At 43.2% G+C, this 24,294-nt stretch overlaps 1 protein-coding gene across 14 annotated transcripts in view; it reads right to left on the bottom strand.

The window, feature by feature from the left end:
- Positions 1 to 24,294, bottom strand: part of RBMS1 (RNA binding motif single stranded interacting protein 1) — a 1,922,565-nt gene that overhangs the window by 513,626 nt on the left and 1,384,645 nt on the right. For all 14 annotated transcript variants that reach the window (XM_044074729.1, XM_044074739.1, XM_044074730.1 and 11 more), the window contains one exon: positions 8,472 to 8,629. In XM_044074729.1, coding sequence (XP_043930664.1) covers positions 8,472 to 8,629 — 158 coding nt within the window. The remainder of the gene's footprint in view (positions 1 to 8,471; positions 8,630 to 24,294) is intronic.

The raw sequence follows: 24,294 nt of genomic DNA, 5'->3' as shown, positions 1-24,294 counted from the left end.
TGTATCCATATTCATCAAGGATACCCACACCTCCAGGTTAGTGGCACAGCATAATGCTTCAGAGATCATGCACGTGCAACTAACAATGGGCAAAACTGCAATTCAAATTGTAGCATGCTACAGATCCCCCACCATGTCACAGGACCCCCATTCTGCATTTCTGGAAACACTGGGAAGCATAAAAGTCTTACCAACCACCCTAATATTGAGTGATTTCAATTACCCAATTATTAACTGGGAGAAAGTACAGTTTTGTACCTACCATCAATGTAGATGTTCGAGTGCTAATACAGCTGCAGTCATAACAGATGGGTTCTCCTGCCGTCAGTCGGGTCCTCGGTCGGCCGAATTCCAAAGTCTAGGTCCGGCGTCGGTTGTCATCGCTTCTTCCCTGATGTCAGTGCGACAGGGGTATAAAGGAACCAGCCGACGCCATTTTCTTCAGTTTTTCTTGCCCCAGATGTCATGTGCCCCCAGAAGAAAGGCAATAATAAATCTGTGTGACAATGCAGTGCTATATAATCAAAATACAGTAGTTGCAAGCAAATACATCATAAATGAATACTCCAATCAGGTTGTATGAGGATGTGTTAGCCTATAGGCCTGTCCCAAGAGGGGAAGGAGGGAGGGAAAACTGGACTGCAGCTGTATTAGCATTCGAACATCTACATTTATGGTAGGTACAAAACTGTACTATGCTCATCGTGCATACAGCTGCAGTCATAACAGATGGGTTGAATCCCAAAGCTAAGAAAGGGGTGGTAGGCACTAGTTGGAACTAGGAGGAGCCAAAATGCCCTGCAAGACTGCAGTGGCAAAGCCTGCTCTAGATTTGGAGTATAATGGCAGGTTGTAGTGCTTGGAGAAGGTATGCACAGAACTCCAAGTGGCTGCTTCCAAAATATCCTTGGCAGGAACTCCTCTGAGGAAGGCTGCAGAGGTGGCTGTGGCCCTGGTGGAATGAGTTCTAATGCCTACAGGAACAGTTTTGCCATGAAAGGAATAGCAAAAGCGTATGCAGTGGGCTATCCATTTTGAGATTGTCTGTTTGGAAATTGGCTTCCCTTGAGCTCCTACCGCATAGGCCACAAAGAGCTGTTCTGATTTTCTGACAGGCTTTGTTCTGTCCAAATAATAACGCAGCTGTCTGTGGATGTCCAAGGAATGTAGTAATCTCTCCCCTTTGTTTTGAGGATTAGGATAAAAAGTAGGTAAATGTATGGCCTGATTTAAAGCTACCCTGGATACCACTTTAGGCATAAAGGACGGGTTGGTTCGTAAGGAAACTCTGTCCTGATGGAAGATGATAAAAGGCTGGACAGCCATGAGAGCCTGTAGTTCTGAAACTCTACGAGCTGAGGTGATAGCCAGAAGGAAAGCTGTTTTCCAGGACAAATACTGCAAATCTGATGAGGCAGCTGGCTCAAAGGGAGGCAAGGTCAATTTTTCCAGAATAAAATTAAGATCCCAAGCAGGTATTGGTTGTTTCCTTGGAGGCCTTAAATTCTTAGCCCCTCTGAGGAACTGTCTTAAGAGAGGGTGAGAGAATAAAGGTGGATCAGTGTTGTATTCTGCAGAAATGGCTGAGGCATGTATTTTGATGGAGGAGAAAGAAAGTCCACTGCTTAGCAGTTCAGCCAAATATTGTAGTATTTAAGGTAAATTCAGTTTTCCAGGATCCTGGACCTTTTTCTCATTCCAGACACAAAAACGTTTCAATTTTGCGGAGTAAGCTTTTCTAGTTGATGGCCTTCTGGCCACCAAAATGACATCCTGCACCTCCTTGGAGAGTGGGGCCTGTTGAGATGCTAAGGAATCTTCCATGCGGCTAGATTGAGTGTTTTTAGCTGGCTGTGAAGAGTTTTGAAACTGTGCTGAGTCAGAAGGAGAGGCATTAGAGGCAGGGTCCATGGTGGGGATTGCGTCAGGCTCCCCAGGAGTGGGTACCAGTGTTGTCTTGGCCAGACCGGAGCAATGAGAATCATCTTTGGTCTGTCTGCTTTGGTCTTTAATAGAAATTTGGGCAGCAGAGGGAGAGGAGGGAAGGCATAAACTGTCATTGATGTCCAACTGAAAGAAGGAGTGTCCACTCTCCAGGCCTTTGGATGGAAGATCCTTGAGCAGAATTTTGTCAATTGATGATTCTTGTGGGAGGCAAACAGATCTATGTCTGGCCTTCCCCATTCTTGGATTATTTTTGTGAAAACTTTTGGATGCAATTTCCATTTGTGTGGATCTGTCATATTCCTGTTTAGGTTGTCTGCCAGCATGTTTTCCTTGCCTGGCAAGTACTGTGCTTGTAGTTCCATACGTAAGTCCCTGGCCATGTTCCAAAGTGACATGGCCAGTCTGCATAGGGGGTAAGAATGTGTTCCTCCCTGCTTGTTTATGTACCACATAACTGTGGTGTTGTCCGTTCTTATCAATAATTGACCTGGTTGCAGAAGGTCCTTGAAAGCTATAATAGCATTTATTACTGCTAGCATTTCTTTTTGATTGATGTGAAGGTGCTTTTCTTTTTGGGACCATTTGCCCTGAATGCACCGATCTGTCATCTGCGCCCCCCAGGCGTAGTCCGAGGCATCTGTTGTGATGACTTGATTTGCTTGAGGCTTGCTGAATGGAAGACCTGTGTTTGTTTGACATGCTTGAGCCCACCACAGAAATTCCTTTTGCAGACATGGAATTAGTGGTATTATTGTTTCCAAACTGTGGCTGTGTTGAGACCATATGTTTTTTAGGTACCATTGTAGTTTCCTCATTTGCAACTTTGCACATGGGATTAGTAAGATGCAAGATGCCATGAATCCCAGAGCCTGCAGGATTTTCCTTGCAGTCAGCCTGGTGCAATTTGCTAGTGTTCTGAAGTATTGTATTAGTTGCCCCTGCTTCTCTGGTGTGAGGTAGGCCATCTGGGTGTTTGTGTCCAAATTGCCACCCAGGAAAATTATCTTCCGAGAGGGTATTAGCCTTGATTTCTTTTTGTTGACTGTGTATCCCAGAGATTTCAATAACATTATTACATAAGCCAGATGTTTCAGAAGAATGTGCTTGCTGTCTGCTTGGATCAGGCAGTCATCCAAATAGGGTATATTTGTATCCCTTGAAGTCTGCAGTAGGCAATTACTGATGCCAGGCATTTTGTGAATACTCTGGGCGCAGTAGATAAGCCAAAGGGCAATGCAGAGAATTGATAATGGGTTGAACCTGCAAGAAATCTGAGGTACCTTCTGCAATTTTGTCTGATTGGGACATGCAGGTATGCCTCCTTGAGGTCCAATGTTACCAGCCAAGACTCCTTGCCCAGCATGGGAAGAAGTTGCTGTAGAGTGAGCATCTTGAATTTTGGTACGAGTAGAAATGTGTTTAGGATGGATAGATCCAAAATAGGTCTCCAATCTTTTTCCTTCCTTGGCACCAGGAATAGCCTGGAATAAAAACCTTGACCTTGTTTGTGCGTAGGTACCTCTTGAATAGCTTTCATGTTTATGAGATCTGTAATTTGCTTTTGTGCATCTGCCCTTTGATTGTGTGGCAGGTTTGGCATGCCTCTCATTTTTGGAAGGGTGTGAAAATGGAATTTGTAGCCTCTGTTTATAATGTCCAGGATCCATTTGTCCTTTGTGACAACATGCCAATTTTTTGAAAATAATGCCAGCTTTCCTCCTAAGGGGGCTGCCAATTGAAACCTGGTTGGCATGCATAGGGGAAAGTCATTGGGTTTGCTTTCTGAAAGATTGCGAGTTGTCCTCACCACCTCTTTGTGTAGGAGCTTGCCATCGTCTGCCTCTATACGATCCTTGGGATTGTCCTCTGCCGCTCAGGCGCCTGTATCTGCCTCTTTGGGGTCTGTCTGTGGCTGGAAAGGACCAGTTTTTGGAAGGCCAATTTCTACTGAAACGTGGGGGTTGAACCTGCAGAAATTCTTTCACAGTTTGCATTGATTTAGCCTTTTCCTCCATTTTCCTTAATACCTCCTCAGCATTAGCACCAAATAGTACATCCTTTTGAAGAGGGGCGTCTAGTAATTTAGCTTTGACATGATCAGGCAAGGCTTGTTCCTTGAGCCAGGCATGCCTACGTATGACTGATCCTGTAACAGCAGCTCTACATGAGGCCTCTAGAGCATCAAAACCACATTGTAAGGTATGCTTACCCACTTGTTCTGCACTATGCATCAAATCCTGCAACTCCTTCAAGTCTGGTTGTTCAGGTTGTGACATTTTACTCTTCAATTGTGCTAACAAAAACTGTTGGTATTTTAGCATATGAAACTGACAGTTTAAGGCCCTCATGGATAAGGTAGCAGAGGTATATACCTTTTTCCCCCACCTTTCTAAGGATCTGGAATCTCTCTCGGAAGGCAATGGATTTTTGGCAATGGAGGCCTTAACTCCCTTGCGGCCCTGTGAGATGGTTTCTGGGTCAGCAGCATGACTTTTGTAAAGAAATTGGTGCGAGTCAGGAACCCTGTAGTACCTGTCAGGCTTAACTGGAGATGGAGGTAAAGAGTCCGGGTTAAGGCAGGCCTCCGAGTAAACATCATCTAGGATGTCCAAGACAGGAGGTATAGCCAGAGGCCTATGCTGAGGTAACAAAAGAAATTCCCTGAGCCTTTTCTTGGAATCTGAATAATCCTGGCCTTCCCAGTGGAAGTGTTCCCTTAAGGTATGCAAAGTTTCCCCAAATGAGTAATCCTCAGGAGGGGATACAGAAGGGATGGACTCCTCCGCATCAGAGTCTTCAAAAGGGGAGTAAGAATGTTCCTCATCATCAGAGTGCTCCGAAATAATGGAGCCCTGATCAGAGGAGGGGGAATCTTCCTCCACCCTGGGCCTTTTGTCCGGAGGGGGCTGAGAACCTCTGATTAGAGTAATTAAATCCTCAGCCATTTTAAGCATCTGTTTCTTAGGCATGGGGCCTGTAGATGGGCCCTGTGTAGCTGGTCTCTTAGGATGCATGGTTGCTTTAGATTTTGTGAAAGCCTTGATGGAGAAAGAAGAGGAAGGTCTGAAGACACCTTGAGTGGAGGTGGACCTGTCCACATTCTGAGTTTCAATGCCAAGAGTGGCTTCGGTATCCGTAGTCGGGGTATGGGCCGAGGAGCCTGCGACCTCGGGCACAGGAGACACCGTCAAAGAAGAGTCGTCAGTAATCAGGGGCTGCGTAGGCGCCTCACTGAGAACCGGACCACATGTAGTCGGCTTTGGCGTGGTGTCGGTAGAGGACACGGACCTCGTGTGTCGGTCCTTGTCTTTGCGTTTTTTAGACAAAACCGGAGTCGGAGTATCCGACGACATAGTATAGTTAAATGCTTTCCCAAAATAATGCTGGGCAAACTCCGCCCGACGTTTAATAGTGCGTTTGTTGAATGTAGCACAAAAGCGACAGACCGAGACGTCGTGGTCTGGGCCTAAACAAGGTATACAGAGGGAATGGAAATCCTTATGCGGTATTTGCTTCCCACAAGAAATACAATTATTAACTTTGTCTGACATCGGTCTGAGGCAAGAAAAGTCTCTAACGGGTACTTAGCTTTAAGAAGACTTTGTTTCCAAATTTCGTAATTTCAGGAGCTGGCCGACTGGCACTTGCGAACTGCTTCTGCTTCGGGCACCGCGCGGCAAGAAAGACTGAAGAAAATGGCATCGGCTGGTTCCTTTATACCCCTGTCGCACTGACGTCAGGGAAGAAGCGACGACAACCGACGCCGGACCTAGACTTTGGAATTCGGCCGACCGAGGACCCGCCTGATGGCAGGAGAACCCATCTGTTATGACTGCAGCTGTATGCACGATGAACATCTACTCAAGTACTAACTCCCTTGCCCAACATTTCCTAGAATTTATAAACTCAAACGTCCTGCTTCAACTGGTCAACACTCTCACCAGAGGTGACAACATACTGGACCTGGTCATCACCAACATGGGCGACTGGTGTTCCACACCGGAGGTCAACCCCTCGCTGGTTAGATCTGACCATAAACAAATCACTTTGGATATCTACATCCCACCCCCACCCCCGGACAAGGAAACCACCGTGAAAACATTTCAAAAGCAAACTTCACGTTAATTAAGACCGAGCTGGAAAGTTTCAAAGCCCCCCATGCTCAAGGATAATGTTGCCCAATCTGCAAAATCATTTACTAATGCATTCTACGGGCACCTACAAGAATGCATGGATCGTGCCATCCCAAGCAAAACCAAGAATCACTCCTCCAAGAAAAGGAAACCAGTCTGGTGGACTCCTGCCATAAACAAGCTATACAATAGAAGGAAGAAACTAGTACAGAAAAGAGTAAAATCCCAAGAAGGGAAGACATCCCTGATCAGTATCAGCAAGAGACTACGATCCCTCATAAAATCATCCAATGCAAGCTTTGAAAAAAACTTGCCAAGGACTCAAAAGATAACCACAAGGCAACTTTAGCTATGTCACGAATCTAAGTGGCAATGCTCAGATCTGCTTGGAGTTAGTGGAGAATGGCACAAAATACACTGAACTGACTGATATCGATAACATCTTGGCAGACAGGTTCAGTGCAAGCTTCACCCCCCTCTCACCCCCAAAAGGGCCCATAACCATACAAGAAGAATGTAGAGTCCCTGAAATCACAGACACTCATGTTAAAACAGCCCTCTCCAAAGCCAAAAACACAGCATCAATGGGAATGGACGGTGTCGCAGGCTGCATCCTACACGAGCTCAAAGACGAACTAACCCCTCACCTAAACACACTGTTCAAACTTAGCCTCTCCAGAGGCTACGTACCCACAGAGTGGCGCACAGCAACGGTTATTCCGCTCCACAAAGGTGGAGCCACAACAGACCCCGGGAACTATCGCCCTATAAGCCTGACTAGCTTGGTCTGCAACCCTATGGAACGCATCATCATGAAACTCATTAACAGAGACATTGGGAACCTCCAAACACAGGACCCTACCCTGTTCGGCTTTGTTAAGGGCAGATCATGCCTCCTAAACCCGGTGGACTTCTTTGAGACAGTTACCAAGGCTGCAGATGAGGGAAAGGTGGTACACACAGCCTACCTAGACCTCGCAAAGGCCTTCGACACCATTCCCCATTCTGGTATTATAGACAAGCTCACCAGCCTGAACATAAACCCCTACGTTACAAGATGGGTTTCCAACTGGCTCATGGACAGAACCCACATGGTGAGAGTTGCAGGAGCTAAGTCCGACTCTAAACCGGTTACAAGTGGCATTCCCCACGGCTCAGTCCTAGGACCCCTACTGTTCGGCATATACTTCTCAGAGGTACAGGCAAGCACAGGAGGACTATGGCTGACCAGGTTTGCAGACGACTGCAAACTAGGGGCTATAATTGACTCTCTGGGTGACACAGACATCCTCCAAAAGGGTCTCACTAAGACGGATACCTGGTGTCAAAATCATGGCCTCAAGCTAAATGCCAAAAAGTGCATAGTCATCCCCTTTGGAAAAAACAAAGTACCCACAAACTACCACATAGGTGGCAGTCCCCTAAATATGGAAGACGTAATAAGGGATCTGGGGACCCAAGTAGATAGTAATCTCACCTTTGATAATCACATTGCCAAAGTGGTTAGAAAATCTTTCTATGTGGCCCACCGAATCACAAAAGGGTTCGCATCCAGATCAAAAGAGGCCACTGTGCCCCTCTACTCATCACTCATCAGACCCATCATACAGTACAACGCCCCATTTGGGATGTACCTTACAAGACACCTGCAACAGCTGGAAAGACCACAGCAGTACCTCACCAAGAGGATCACTGGTCTCAAACAGATGCCCTAAGTAGCTCGACTAAAGAAACTCCAGCTGTACTCGGTTGCATACTGCCTGCTCAGAGGTGATCTCTGCCTGACATACAAGGCCATGTCCAACCCAGAACTGATGAACATGCTCCACCTAAAGAAAAATTTATCCCCTCGAGCCGACACACTCTAGGGATCTAAACATCACCACAACAATAAGTGGGATATGCTGGAGGGATAGATTCCTGTCCCAGAGACTTCCCATGCTTTGGAACAAGATCCCAATCTACATTAGGTACAGCTCCTTGCTAACACTCTTCAAAAGAAACCTTGACGAGTGGATGGGAAACAAAAAGTTTACCCCGGGGATCACTTCAGTGGCTCTGCTGGACAGAGACACAAGGAACTAATCTAAGGGGGCGGCGAAAGCCAACACATGCTGGCTAGGCTTATAAATGCCTTCGAGTAGATAGCCTAGTACCTACCTATGAACCTATGTGCCAAAATGGATGACACTCAGACATATATCACAAGCTAAGATTTATTTTTGCAATTAACAATCATACCACATCCTTCTAATATTTACAAAATGAAAACTCAATATTTACACATTTACAGTCAATAATTCTCCATACGCCACCTTATGAAGCACAGACATTTCAAATCTGCTTATTAAACACACTCAAAAACATGCTAAAATACATCAGACAATATACCTTGCAAAGCCAACACCTCGACTGGTGCCATTGGAATCCCGTAATATTCGTGTGGAGATAACTTGCCCATAAGGTTTCAGCATGTTTTCTAGCTCTTGTTCATCCATTGAGATTGGGAGATTAGAAATGTACAGGTTCGTGGGATCCTGCTCTTGTTGCTGAAAGCAGAGAATAAATAAATTAAAATTAAGCATGGGACCTCCAAGTAGTTTCAGCAGAACTTGGTACACCAATAACAAACAGCTCTCAATCTATAAATTGCTATTGAGTTACTTCAAAGTAAAAAAAAAAAAAAGTCTTTATACTAAATGTATATTTTTCTTAAAAGGCACACAATCAGTCTAGCATCCCACTGTTAACAACACAAAGTCATCTAGAAAGACTTCAATCTTTGTATTTGCACAGTGTAGCTTATGTACAGCTGACCCTGTTCTCAGGGTAGAGGCATGCTTCACTCCTAACTGGACATGGTTTGAGAAATTAGGTGAATGACAAACTCAGTTCAAGCATCACGTTTTAAAATTTCAAAAATGCAATACCTAAGTAATACAAAATGCATAATCTTTAGATGACGCAACCTACTTAGCGCAGCTACCTGACTCAACAGTAACAAGACACAATGCTGGATTAAAGGCTTCATCAGCCTGGAGCTGAAAGTTACGGAGTCTGTTTATCTGGGACAACAGAGACTCAGAATTTCAGGTTAAACTTGAGTGGAGCTGTTGATAACAGCAGGTCATGTTTTGGACATGGAGGCCTGGAGCTACAACTCTGTGAGCTCTGTTGTTAATCAGGCCCTGAGAAGACAACTCATGCCACACATACATATGTGCTGAAAAAGCCTACTTTACCCATTTTAAATTATTTTGAAGGACTGAAACAACATAAGATTAAAAGTAAACTCAGTACAATGGCAGAGAGTAGGTATCACCGTTTACAGTAAGGAGCTATGAATGAGCTGGGTTTGTCTAGGCACAGTCTTTAAAAAGGATAGTTAAAATGCAATACTAGTTACGGTGAAAAAAATCCAACTTTTAGGCTGCAACAAGGTATACATCACAGAGCTGTAGAACAGACTCCCCACCCACATAAAACAAAGCTCATCCCTGTCCATATGCAAGCACAACTTACATCTATGGACAGGAAACAAAGGTTTACCCCAAGACTGTCCTCTCTACTACTAATGGACAGACGCAACTCCTAAATGGTTTATCCCACACATTGGTCCCCTCAGTCTATGCTACGATCTCAGTTACTTTAACGTACAGTTATCGACAAAGGGATGTATAAGGCCAATCTATAACCAAATGGGACATGTTATTTCAAGTATAAATAGGGAAACTGGCTAGGCTTAAAATGGCCTACAAGGGCAGCTAGCCTTGTACTTACCTATGAACAAAATACAGGTTTAAAGGTACAAAGAAATACAAACTTCAGATAAAGTCATGTAACATAGAATGTGCATATCTGCTTTCTATCAGTCAGAAGTTTTCAATGAGAATGCCACAACAATTAGTATAAGGAATACAGGCAAGAACATGTTAAAATAGGAACAGTTTTTGAAATAAAAAGAAATTAGGCAGAAAGCTGCTGTTAGCAAATTGCTAGACAGTGAAGCCACAGCAAAAGTAAAGGTAGTGCCTACAGGAACTGCTAAACAGTGGAAATCAAAGCAATAGTAAAGGTGGTACATCTACAAAGACGTTATTAAGAGATTAAGAAAAGTAAGGAAATTGTCTTGGATTAAAGAACAAAAATGCAGTTATACTTAAACAGGAAAACACAGTTTCATAGGTATATACTAGGCTAATAACCACCAGGCCCTTTATAAGCCTTGGCTCACAACCCAAGAAAATTGTGTCCCCGTGTAACACCAGTCTTGCTATTTGGAGGGGTATGCTAAAAGTTTAGTGGGGGGGGCTTACGTTAGTTTGGGAATATTTACTGTCGGCCTCTGTCTATCAGAGACATGTGGAACAACATCTGCTCAGTTAAAAAAAAAAAAGGCTACATTAGAATAACAGGAACAGTACAGGGGAATTAGATCAACAATTATGACCACCTTACCCTACCCACAGAGAGAGAAAGGATTCCTAGAAACTGACAGCTGGCCCAGCCTAACTTTTTGTTGGCCAGTAACTGCAGTGTAGTACTGAATATCTATAGCTAGAAAAACTACGGGCTGAATATGAAAAAAAAAAAAAAAATCTGCATCTGACCACATACTGATTTTCTAAGCGGCAGTAATGATACTTCACCATTTAACTGCAATTCATTCTGTCCCCAAACTGTATGACACAGTTGTGATGTATTTTTTTCCTTTTAGCCAAGGCTTGTTTACTCAGCAGTACATGCCATGTCTCCACAACATGACATCATTTCCCCTTCCTGATCCTTCAGCCTTCTCTTTCCAGTGACGTAAAATAACACTATCCTGTACAGTATTTACTCTGAATAAGTCCAGAGACTGTGTCATAAGTCCTTGTTCTGCCCTGCCACCTCAGCTGTACAAACCCCTACCCCATGACCAACTGCCTTAGCCACAGGTTTCAGATTATTTATGCCACTGCTCATTCATCTAACAGTGAGTCGCACAGTGTTTGAGACACTGTGACAGCCACCGCTCACTCGTCTACAAGTCACAACAATGGGTCGGCACAATGTTTGAGACACTGTGACCGCCACCGCTCATTCGTCTACAAGTCATAACAGTGGGTCGCACAATGTTTGAGACACTATGACAGCCACCGCTCACTCATCTACAAGTCACAAAAGTGGGTCGCACAATGTTTGAGACACTGCGACAGCCACCGCTCACTTGTCTACAAGTCACAACAGTTGATCGCACAATATTTGAGACACTGTGACAGCCACCGCTCACTCGTCTACAAGTCACAACAGTGGGTTGCACAATGTTTGAGACACTGTGACAGCCACCGCTCACTCATCTACAAGTCACAACAGTGGGTCGCACAATGTTTGAGAGACTGTGACAGCCACTGCTCACTCGTCTACAAGTCACAACAGTGGGTTGCACAATGTTTGAGACTCTGTGACAAATTTCAGAATAAATTAACATGAGGTTTTACTTAAAGTCAAAATGGTGATCACGGACAGTGCACAATCAGGTTCACAAACGAGAACTAAAAATAATACATTAAACTATTCTGGTAGTGTAGGGGGATAAAGTGCTGATTATGACCCAGGTGCCTGATGCAGCTGGTGAGGATGATGACAGCAAGACATTTAAGGGAAGACATGCATTTACACAAACACGCTACCACCAAAGTGCTGTGGTTACCACAATCACTTATGTAAGGATACATGAAATAGACAGCATATCAAATGACAGCACTTTAAATAACATACAAGGATATTATGAACTTCAAATTAGGAAAGACAAAAAAAAAAGATTTTAGAAATGTGGGGCTTGTAAGCATGCATTCTGTATATAGGTTCATGAGTAAGAACTAGGCTTGCTTCCTCTGTGGGCCATTTTAAGCCAAGACAACTGTTCTTTTTGTTCTTGATTGGCCTTACCCCATCCTTTGCCTGAAAATTCCACATTACAATTACTGGGATCATACCATAATTTCACAAGGAATGCTGAGAACAAATCACTTTATGACGCAAAGCTTTCGGGTATGAACCCTTTCTCAATACTAAACAGTGTTTAGTATTGAGAAAGGGTTCATACCCGAAAGCTTTGCGTCATAAAGTGATTTGTTCTCAGCATTCCTTGTGTGATTTTGGATCTTTTTGCAGTTTGTTTTTCTATCATACCATAATTTGACAGGAACCATGCATGGAATAAACCATTTAGGAGATGCCTCTGTCCATTAGTAGTACAGGGGCAATCCTGAGGTAAATTTTCTTTTTCGCATCCATAAAGCCAATTTGCTTTTAAATATGTACAGGGATGAACTTTACTTAATGTGGATGGGGAGTCTACTCTATAGCAACAGTACTCTATTCCTCTCAGATTTTTTTTTGACATTTCCCTCTTAACATTCTTAGTCTTGAAGAAGCTCTCTAGCAATCTCTGCAACATAACTGGCCTTCATGCATTAATTTTCATAACTTCATCAGGTGAATCTGCTTCCATAACACAAGGAATTAGTCACTAATGTCTCCATAATCAATGAGATTAACCATCCAGCCATTCTTCCTGGAGTAAGTTACTGGCCATCCATCAATGCTGGGGCACTACAGTCACACCATTCCTCCAGATGTATTGTACTGGTCTTCAATCTTTTGTGGACAATGGTCAGCAATTTTTACTGGGTTGTGACCCAGTTTTCCTCCTAGTAAGACACTTCAAACACTGTCCATGTGCCCCTTCACATTCCACTTCCCACTTCAAATAGACCAATCAGGGTCCTGTTCTTGAGGTAATGTGAGCTAACTGAAACCAGTCAGATCTACAGCAACACAGTAGCACCTATTAGTCCAGGAATAAAGCATTTGGTTTGTTTCTCATTTACATGCATGGACAGACTATACTTCTCCATCATCGTAAGGCTTCAAACAGGCACAGGCATAACCTTAAATTAAGATATAGGAACAACATTACTGATATTGTACTAGTGGTGGTGTGAGCTATGCTGTAATCTGCAAAAAATGTGAAAACAGCTACCCTGTATGGCAGACTGGTTATTGGAGTTCATGTCCTTAATAGCCTCCTTAACCCTTCCAATGAATACCTCTACTAATCAATCTGAGGCTAGATGATGAAAAGCAGATGTGAACTACAAGATGTTTTATTCTGTGAAAATATTTTGAACTCTTTGTGAAATAAGCTGCAGTCTAATACCATTACAGAACTGTTTCTCATGAGCATTATCTTCAACATGTCTTTCCAGTGCTGGATAACTTCCACCAAACTGAATGTGCATCCATGGCAAACAGAAGTCAAGTCCATGAAAGGACCTGCAAAAATCAGTGTAGATACACTACCATGAAATGGATGCTCTCAAAACTGCAGCTAGGAATTTGGGGCCCTCGAGATAAAAGCCTCTACTTGGGCCCCTCAAATTATAATCCACAATGCTTCTGTGTAAGTCTATCCAGCAGCCAGTCATGAAATGCGCACACCATACACACACCAATAAATATTTACAGTTAAATACACTAAAGCACAGTAAAAAGTTGAACTATACACAACACTCCAGACTCTCTTAAACACTGTTATGTCAGCACTTTCTATAACAAATGTAACGTCACTAGACCACTACTTGCATTACAGTTATGAATAGAGAGTCCAGTGTCTTGTGCACAGTTATGATATGCACAAACACACACTACTGCACACACTCTATGATGACATACACAAATACACCTGATTAAGTGGACAGTATAAAAACTGTTCATAGACTTGTATCTGGATAGTAATACACAAGCAGTGAAAACGTTTTCAGTCCACTTACTGTAGTTGTATATGTGGGTCAGGCATATTTTTATCAACCAGAGGAGAAGTTGTGGATAATAATTAATAAAGAGTTGGAGGAATGTAACTGGGGGGGGGGGGGGGGTTGCAAGAGTTTAATGGGATAAACTGATTCCTCCAACAGAACAGGGTGGTTTAGGAATACCTGATCTGAGGGGATATTTTAGAGCCACACAGTTAAGGTTCATATACATAACATATGCAGAAGGTTATAATTCAAAGTTGAAAGAAGTGTTGGGGGTGCAACAAATAAGGAGAGAGTGGGATTTTGGATGCAGATCCTTAACGAGAATAATAACAAGCATACGGAATATTATATTCATGAAGTAGCAGAAAGTATTCTATGAACTAAGCCAACACAGGAATGGAGAAAGGAGATTTTGCCAAAAGGGATGACTGCAAGTAGGGGTCAAATAATAGGCAAGGGGGGCTGGAATTACTGGACTAAACTGGCAAAGGGAGAGAGGGAAAGGTAACAGAGTGGGATGAGGCCAAGAAGACATTTGGACTGCAGGCTAGTGACTCCCTTCCCTACCAGGAACTGAAAGTATAGGCAAAGAGAAAGGGACAGGAGTTATCTTAAATGAAAGACCTACTTTGTTAGAGTTTTTAGTTAATCTAGAACAGAAGCGCTGTTAAAAAAGGGATAATTAATCGGGCATATAAAATATTTCACAATAATTATAATAATTAATCAGAGGAGGTTGGAAAAGATTGGAAAGAGAAACTGGAAAACCAAACTACAAGGGAACAATGGGAGGACATATGTATGATTCCCAAGCATGCAACAAAGTTCAGAAAGTTAAGGATCTTTGGTTGGCAGTGTTTGTATAGGAATTTTATACCCCAAGCAGACTTCAAGACTTTTTCCTCCGGTAGACAACAAATGTTGGAGATGGGATGGGGAAGAAAGCGATAACTGGGAACATATGTTTTGGGAGTGTAATGAGTTGGCAGATTTTAAAAATTCCCTACAGACTATGCTATCTTAAATACTGCGTGAACAAATGGCTGTAACTAAGGAAAAAAATTCTTTTGAGCTGGAACACAGGATGTAAATTAACTAAACACAATTATCTATAAAACACCACTGGATGGGGATCCTACCCTCAAAGACAAAGCAGCAGCTGCATTTTGAATTTCAGTTTTGAAAAAGTGTCCGTTTTATACCTCAACATACATAACGAATGAAAAGGTCACAAACACAGAAACACGTGCCCATTTTAGGTGTGAAATCACACTTAATATTTTATACTTATGGCATTAATAGGGCGGCACAGTGGTGCAGCGGTTAGCATTGTCACCTCACAGCAAGAGGTCCTCCAGTTCAATTTTCATCTGGGGTGCCTTCTGTGCACAGTCTGCATGTCCTCCCTGCGTTTACGTGGATTTTCTCCCACATTCCAAAGACATGCTTCTGGAGCGTCTCTCCAGGCCTCTGCTGAAAATGGGCTCTTTCCCAGTCGGACTTTCCCGATAAATAAATGTTAAATAAATAAAAAAAATAAATCTTACTCTGAAGAACATTTAAAAACTACACATTTTTTCAGCTGAATTTATAAACAGAATCTTAAGGATGTGCATGACAGTCAAGCATGTGAAAGGTATATATTTTGCTTTAAGATAAGACAGCAAAAAAGAAGAGAGCATTGTTTTTCATAAGAGCACTTCGAAGACAGTATTCAGAAAGACAAGGAGGGTGTCAGCTTAAAAAAATGCAATGTATGTTTTTGATGGGGGGGGGGGGGTGAATGGCAGAACCATAGTACCCAAATGGCTAAATAAGACAGACTGTCATCCCTAGTAATACAGGACCACTTCTCTGTAACTATATCAAGCATTACACTACATTTCTAAAAATAATAATTCATGACCTCCAGCTACAATGTGCATGTAGCTGGTGGTTTGAGAGGTTAGGACATAGGTGAGTCCAGGATGGCTTCACACTAATCAACAGGTTAATTAGAGCTTGCCAGGTGTGAAAACTAAAGTTCTCTAGGAAAAAAAAAAAAGAGAACATTGCAAGCTCTAACTTGACTTAAAATTCAGTTACTGGCTAGTAATTTATACTGCCTGGATGGCAGGCAAGACGAACTTTGGAGAAAGTAAGATAAAATCAGCCAGAAAAGGTGAAGGAAATGTCTCAGAAGTATTTTGCAGCTGGTCAGCAAAAAATTCAAGTTTCAGGCTGGCACAGGAGATGGCTTTCAGTAATTTAGAGAAAACAATCAAATGCATACAGAGGTATTTATATACTCCTTCAGTGTTTCACTTACTTTAAAGTGAAATAAGAAAAAGGCTAGAATAAAACAGAAGAAGCTCTAACTAGCTACTCAGAAGTGATAAAACTACAAAATAAATGGTCAAAATGAAGAAAAGGCTCGTTGAGCATAAGGTTTCTTCAGCAGAGCTGTTACAAAATAGTCTAAAGATAGAGCACCAAAGCAAACCAGAGAATTTCCGCTGTAACAGAGAAACTGTAAACAGCAGACTGTATTATTTTTATGAAAATACACTTAAGATACTGGAATGGTGTTCCACAGAAGGACTTCAAACTGAGAGGGAACATCAAATGCACACTCCAAATTTGGCCATAAGAAAGCAGGCAAAATTTATATACGCAAATATTCAATTACACAAACAGAAAGAGTTGATCTTGATAAAACTGTGACAGAAGGGAAAAGTACTGCAACCGACGGCAGCAGTGTGTTTTTGTAAAATGATTCTTCACTGTACATCAGACTATACTGAGAGGTGGGCATGGGATTAAAGCTGCTCTACCCATCTGTCTTCAGAAAGTTTTTGTTAGAGCATCAAAGACATTTTTGGATGCAGAACAAGCTAAAGAGGAAATAAGGTTCCGTCCACAAAAAGTGGACCAGTAAGCTGAAGGGGACTCTGATCCTCATTCTTCTGAAAATAACAAAGCTCAAAGACAGACTTTGCCAATTAAACTTTTTCCATTACTCCAAAAGAAAATACTTGAGTGACAGAAAATAGGCTCAGGAGCTGACTAAAGAATCAGGAGTACATTGAACTTAAACTAGAGGCTGGTGTTGGGAGACAGAAAGGAAGAAGACAAGCAACAACGTGAAATTAGTGGCACGAGAAATTTTTTTTTGCTAGTAGGAAAGAAAGGCTGGAATTTTGCTGACTGTGTTAAACCAGTGGGTGAACTCTGAAATATAAATCATGTTTAATGTCATTAATATTTGAAGAACACTTTTTGTTATTATTAATATTTGTATGAAACATTTTTAAGATGTAAACTGCATGTTAAATTGTGAAACAGTTTTGCACAGTATGTAGTCAGATTTGAGATTGGGGGAATCTTGTCAGTGACTGTTGCACACGTTAAAGATGTATATTAAAAGTAAAAAAGTACTTTCTTCTACTCCTACTTCATCCAGGGGTTTACAGTGTACAAGGTAAGAAAGGATGGAAAGCAGCAAATTAATACAAAGTGATCTTGGGGTGCTGGAGCCCAGAATTGAATAAATGTATTCATTACGTTATATGCAGAAATAAGATAATAATTTCCCTGTTTTATAGAGGTGGGTACGTAGATTGATATCCTTAATTTGAGCTATGTCACCTGTTCGTCTTTATTACAAACAATGAGAAGGCTTGGGGTTTTGTTTAGATGCTTTAATATACACAAACACATCAGGATGGATAGCAGCATCTCTAAATACAAATGAGCTAGTTAACAGAGCTTACATACATACATGATCACATCTCAAAAGCTAACTGCAAAATGGCAATCAGGCTCACACATGCTCAGTATTTACACTCTAGTGCAAGCCCTTGGACAGCGTCTTAAAGGTATATACACACTCACTGATCTACATCCTCCCTCTTAAAAAAGATTGCCCTTTATGCAAAACAATTTTACAGCTAGGCTGCATTACTATGTACATTAGACACAAAACACAATGTTCATGTCCAAGTTGCTTCAAATCTGCTACAGGGTTTAGAGATTTGACCATATCTCGCAGCACATTTCGGACTAGATCTAGCAACAGGGACAGTCTGCGGTGCACAACTCATATCAGGAACTTCTGGATTTGTCATAGGAATAGGAATGTCCTCTGGAATTTCCTCTAGAACTGGAACACGGGACAACTCACAGTCTATCTCACAAGCTACTTTCTGTGGTATAGGCCCAGATACCAGTCTCAAATGCTTCCAATTTCGCCTAAAATTTGCTCCTTCTGATTCCACAATGTATGATCTTGGCTCTGGACCAATATTCTTCACAACACAAATCCGATCATAACCTTAGGATGTTTGCATCCTTACCACTTCTCCCTCTCGTAACAGATTAAGCGGTCTACTGGTCTTATCATAGTATGACTTCTGGGATAGCAGCTTCTTCAACAGATTGGCTTTCACTTATCTGTTGTTCTTGACACATGGAAAGTACAGTTTTGTACCTACCATAAATGTAGATGTCCGATAGATATGCAACTGCAGTCATAACATATGGGTTGTCCTGCCTCAGGCAGCCCTCGGTCGGCCGGATTCCAAAGTCTGGGTCCGGCGTCGGCTGATGTCACCTCCTCCCCGACATCAGAGCGGCTGGGGTATAAAGGCATCAGCCGGCACCATCTTCTTCAGTGTTTCTTGCACCAGATGCCAGGTGCCCTCCAAGGAAGGCTAAATTTTGTGAATGGATAAACAAAAAATCCAGAAATGCACAACAGTAATAAACAGACACACCATAACAGATATCCCCAGCTTATAGGAAAAAAGGGGGGGAAATGGACCCAAGGGAAAAATCAGAGGGGTAGGAGGGAGGGAAAACCTGACTGCAGTTGCATATCTATCGGACATCTACATTTATAGTAGGTACAAAACTGTACTATGTCCTTCAAGAATGCAACTGCAGTCCTGACATATGGGTTGAATACCACAGCCAAGCTGGGGGTGGTAGGACTAAGCAAGAGATGGTGTAGCTAGAAGGCCCTGCAGGACTGCCGAAGCAAAGCCTGCTCGGGATCTGGAGTATAATGGCAGGTTGTAGTGTTTGGTAAATGTATGCACGGAGCTCCATGTAGCAGCCTCTAGAATATCTTTTGTAGCCACTCCTCTTAGAAAGGCTGTGGATGTGGCCATAACTCTGGTGGAGTGTGGTCTAATATTGACTGGCACACTTTTTCCATGGAAAGAATAACAGAACCTGATGCAGTGCCCAATCCATTTTGAGATAGTTTGCTTGGTGACTGCCTTTCCTTGTGCCCCAGCAGCATAGGCTACAAACAGTTGGTCAGACTTCCTGGTAGACTTGGTTCTGTCCAAGTAGTAGCGTAGTTGTCTGTGAACATCTAAAGTATGCAACAGCTTTTCCCCTTTGTTTTGAGGGTTAGGAAAGAAAGTAGGCAGGTGAATTGCTTGGTTTAGAGACACCCTGGATATCACCTTGGGCATGAAGGAAGGATTGGTCCTAAGAGAAACTCTGTCCTGATGAAAGATGAGGAAAGGAGGTACTGCCATGAGGGCCTGTATCTACGAGACTCTTCTTGCTGAGGTAATTGCCAACAGGAAAACTGTTTTCCAGGAAAGAAATTGCAATTCTGAAGATGCTGCTGGTTCAAAAGGAGGAAGAGTTAATTTTTCCAACACGAAATTGAGATCCCATGCAGGCACTGGTGGTTTTCTGGGAGGTTTGATATTCTTTATCCCTCTTAGGAATTGTCTTAGCAAAGGATGTGAAAACACAGGTGGATCAGTGTTGTAATTTGCTGAAATTGCTGAAGCGTGTATTTTTATGGAAGAATAGGAAAGTCCATTATGCAGCATGTCTGCCAAGTATTCCAATATCTGTGGGATGCTCAAAACTGATGCATCCAGTCCCTTGTTGGTATTCCAGGTGTTGAATCTCTTCCATTTGGCTGAATAAGTCTTTCTGGTGGAAGGTCGGCGTGCTTCCAATAATATCTGTTGAACTTCCTTGGTGAGAGAGATATGGGGAGAAATCATGGGACCCTCCAAGCTGTCAGCTGCAGAGTTTGCAGGTTGGGATGAACCGTCCTGTAATTGTGCTGAGTCAAGAGTGGAGGCCATTGAGGCAGGGGCCACGGCTTGGTGCAAGTTATGCTCCTTAGTAATGGATACCAGTGCTGTATGCCTTTCGGTTGCTCTGCTTTGATCTTCAGTAACACCTTGGTCATTAATTAAACTCAAAAAAAGTAGGCAATACTCCAAACCAAAAAGCCAAACAAGAATGCCAAAGACCACGAACTCTGCTCCTTCCACTACATTACAAACCAGTTGATTCACAGATAACACAGTTGTTTAGTAAACACTTTTATTCACCACATATAACACATGCGTTTTCGTCCTAACCAAAGGACTTCATCAGACAAATTACAAAAAAAAGTATAAACTATTGAAGTTGGAGTGAATTTTTGTAATTTGTCTGATGAAGTCCTTTGGTTAGGACGAAAACGCCTGTGTTATATGTGGAGAATAAAAGCGTTTATTAAACAACTGTGTTATCTGTGAATCAAATGGTTTGTAATGTAGTGGAAGGAGCAGAGTTCGTGGTCTTTGGCATTCTTGTTTGGCACCTTGGTCATTAATGGTAGAGGTGGGAATGCATAGATTGTTAGGGAGTTCCAGCTGAATGAGAGAGCATCTATTCTCCAGGCTTGTGGATGGTGTGTCCTCGAGCAGAACTTTTTCAGATGATGATTGAGGTGGGAGGCAAAGAGATCTATGTCCGGCCTCCCCCATGCATGAGTTATTTGTGCAAAAATGTCTGGATGCAACATCCATTCGTGCGGATCCAGGATGTTTCTGCTTAGACTGTCCGCCAGAACATTGTCCCTGCCCGGAACAAACTGGGATTGCAGCTGTATGTTCAATTGCAGTGACTTTTCCCCAAAGAGTCATTGTTAGTCTGCAAAGGGGGTATGAATGAGTACCTCCCTGCTTATGTACCACATAACAGTGGTGTTGTCTGTCTTTATTAGTAGATGACCTTGATGAAGATATTTTCCAAAGGCCTCGATTGCATGCATTACTGTTAACATCTCTTTTTGATTGATGTGTAGATGTACTTCCTGGGGAGTCCATTGCCCTTGAATACATCTGCCCTCCATGTGCGCCCCCCCATCCATGGTCTGAGGCATCTGTTGTAATGGTTTGGCTTGTTTGAGGTTTGTTGAAAGGCATACCTTTGTTTAACTGGCTTGCTTGGGCCCACCACAAAAATTCCCTTTGTAGACATGGGATGAGTGGGATAATTGCTTCTAAGTTGTGGCTGTGTTGAGACCATAAACGTTTTAGGTACCATTGTAGTTTTCTCATGTATAATCTTGCCAGTGGAATCAGTAGAATGCAAGATGCCATGAAACCCAGGGCCTGCAGGAATTTCCTTGCAGTCATCTGGGTGAGCTTTGCTAGGCTTTTAAAGTAAAGTGGTAATTGCTCTTGCTTCTCTTCTGTGAGGTAAGCCATTTGTGAATCTGTGTCTAGTTTGGCTCCTAGAAAAATTATTTGTTGGGATGGCAGTAGTCTTGATTTTTGTAAGTTGACTGTGTATCCCAAAGCCTGTAGTAAGTGAATGACATAATTCAAGTTTTTTGTCAAGGCTTGCTTGCTGTCCGCTTGTATAAGGCAGTCATCCAGGTAAGGGTATATTTGTATCCCCTGGAGTCTGCAGTGTGCAATTACTGATGCCAGGCATTTCGTGAACACTTTGGGCACAGTAGATAAGCCAAAAGGCAATGCTGAGAATTGATAATGCTCTGACCCTGCAAGAAATCTGAGGTATCTTCTGCAACTGTGTCTGATTGGGACATGCAGGTATGCCTCCTTGAGGTCCAGAGTAACCAGCCAAGACCCCTTGCCCAGCATGGGAAGGAGTTGCTGTAGCGTCAGCATTTTGAATTTTGGTACAATGAGAAAAGTGTTTAGAGCGGACAAGTCCAGTATAGGTCTCCATTGCTTTTCTTTTCTTGGAACAAGGAACAGTCTTGAGTAAAATCCCTGGCCTTGTTCCTGAGGAGGAACCTTTTCTATTGCTTTGATTTGTCTCAGCTTTGAAACTTGTTCGAATGCCTCTGCCCTTTGATTTTGGGGCAGGTTTGGCATGCCTTGTCTTGTTGGTAAAGTATGGAAGTGGAACCTGTAACCTTGGTCTATTATGTCCAGAATCCATTTGTCCTTTGTTAAAATGTGCCAATTTTTTGAAAATAAGGATAATTTTCCGCCTAAAGGTGCTTCTCTTTGAGCCTTGGTCGGCGGCGTCAAAGTCAAGTCATTGTGATTGTCCCTGTGGAGCAGGGGTAGTCCCTGTGCTACCTCTCTGATTAGTCGGTTGCCATTGGCATCCCCTGTAGGAGCCTCTGTATTGCCCTCTTCCTCGGGCACGCCTGTTTTTTCCCCTTTGAAACTTGTCAGTGTCCGGAAAGGACCAGTTCTTAGAAGGCCAATTCCTGCTGAACCTAGGTGGCTGAACCTGGAGGAAATCCTTGACTGTTTGCACTGATTTAGCCTTTTCCTCGATTGTTTTCAATACATACTGAGCATTAGCACCAAAGAGCTTATGTTTTTCCATAGGTGAATCTAGAAGCTTTGCTTTAACATGATCTGGCAATGCCTGTTCTTTCAACCATGCATGTCTACGTATGACAGCCCCTGTCATAGCTGCCCTACATGAAGCTTCCAATGCATCATAACCACACTGAAGAAAATGATTGCTAACCTGCTGAGTGTTATGGACCAAATCCTGCAAGGCCTTTCTATCTAAAGGCTCAGGAGAGGCTAACTTTTTCTGTAAATCATCCATCAAAAAATCCTGATACTGGAACATATGAAAAAGGCAATTAAGGGCCCTCATGGCAAGTGTGGTGGAGGTATAAACTTTTTTACCCCACCTCTCCAGGGCCCTAGCTTCTCTGTCTGAGGGCAAAGGATTTTGGCATGGATGTAGCCACCTTTGGGCCCCTGGGAAATTGTTTCTAGATCAACAGAATGGGCCTTAAAGAAATGTTTGTGAGTTTCAGGAACCCTGTAGTATCTGTCTGGCTTGACAGGAGCAGGGGGGAGAGAATCAGGAGAAGCACTCGAATCTGAGTACACATCATCCAGTACATCTAACACTGGAGGGATAGCTAAAGGCCTGTGCTGGGGAAGCTTAAGGAAGGTACGAAGCCGTTTCCTGGAGTCTGAGAATTCCTGGCCTTGCCACTGAAAATGCTCTCTCATGGAGTGGAGAATTTCCCCAAAAGAAATATCCTCAGGATGAGAGGCAGAGGGAATAGATTCCTCCGCATCAGAATCCTCGTAGGCCTGGAAGGACTCTTCCTGGGTATCTGAGTGATCAGAGTCACCAGAGGCTTCATCTGAAGAAAGGGTGTCTGTATGCTCAACCCTGGGCCTTTTGTCAGAAGGTGGCTGAGAACCTCTGTCAGGATGGGCCTGGGAGCCTCTGATTAAAGAAATAAAATCTGCAGCTAAAGCCATGATTTGTTTATCAGTAGTGGGCTGAGGCAAAGCTTTAGGAGGGCGAGACTTAGCCTGGCTAGCAGCCTTAGCACGTTTGTAGGCCTTGATAGACACAGACATAGGGGGCCTAGCAGCCCCACGTGCTGGAGTAACCTTGTCGGTATGGTCTCAGGCAAATCTTGGGCTTCAGTTTCTGGAGGAAAATCAACAACTGGTACCGGCGCATGATCCGGGGCCGGAGTGATCGGTAAAGTGGTGTCATCGGTCCGGAGCGGTGGAAGAACCGCCTCAGAAGAGACCGATGCACTCGCGATAGTTTTTGGCGTGGAGTCGGTGGAAGTCGTGGGCCGAGAATGTCGGTCCCGGTCCTTCCGTTTTTTGGAAATATGAGGTGTCAGTTGTTCCGACGGCATGGTATAAGAGAATTTATCACCAAAAAAGTCTTCAGAAAACTCTGTCCGGCACCTGAGTGTGCGCTTATTGAAGCAAGCACAGGCAGCACAGGCCGAGACGTTGTGGTCTGGGCCAAGGCAGGGAAGGCAGTAAGAATGGAAGTCCTTATGAGGTATTTGTTTACCACAAGACAAACAGTTATTAACTTTTTCAGTTTTTTCTGACATCGGCTGAGGCAAGAAAAAGATCCCCAATGGGGTACTTAGCTTTTTGATGACTTCGGATACGTAAAACACAGGAGCTGACCGACCGGCACTTGCTAACTGCTTCTGCTTCGGGCACCGCGCGGCAAGAAAGACTAAGGAAGATGGCGTCGGCTGATGCTTTTATACCCCAGCTGCTCTGACGTCGGGGAGGAGGCGACAACAGCCGACGCCGGACCCAGACTTTGGAATCCGGCCGACCGAGGGCTGCCTGAGGCAGGACAACCCATATGTAAGGACTGCAGTTGCATTCTTGAAGGATATC

Source organism: Protopterus annectens, chromosome 6.part0 (genome assembly GCF_019279795.1).
Source record: "Protopterus annectens isolate FY-2018-M chromosome 6.part0, PAN1.0, whole genome shotgun sequence".
NCBI classification, from domain to species: Eukaryota; Metazoa; Chordata; order Ceratodontiformes; family Protopteridae; genus Protopterus; species Protopterus annectens.
The sequence above is the reverse complement of the archived record's forward strand: the minus strand, read 5'-3'. Positions and strand labels throughout refer to the sequence as shown.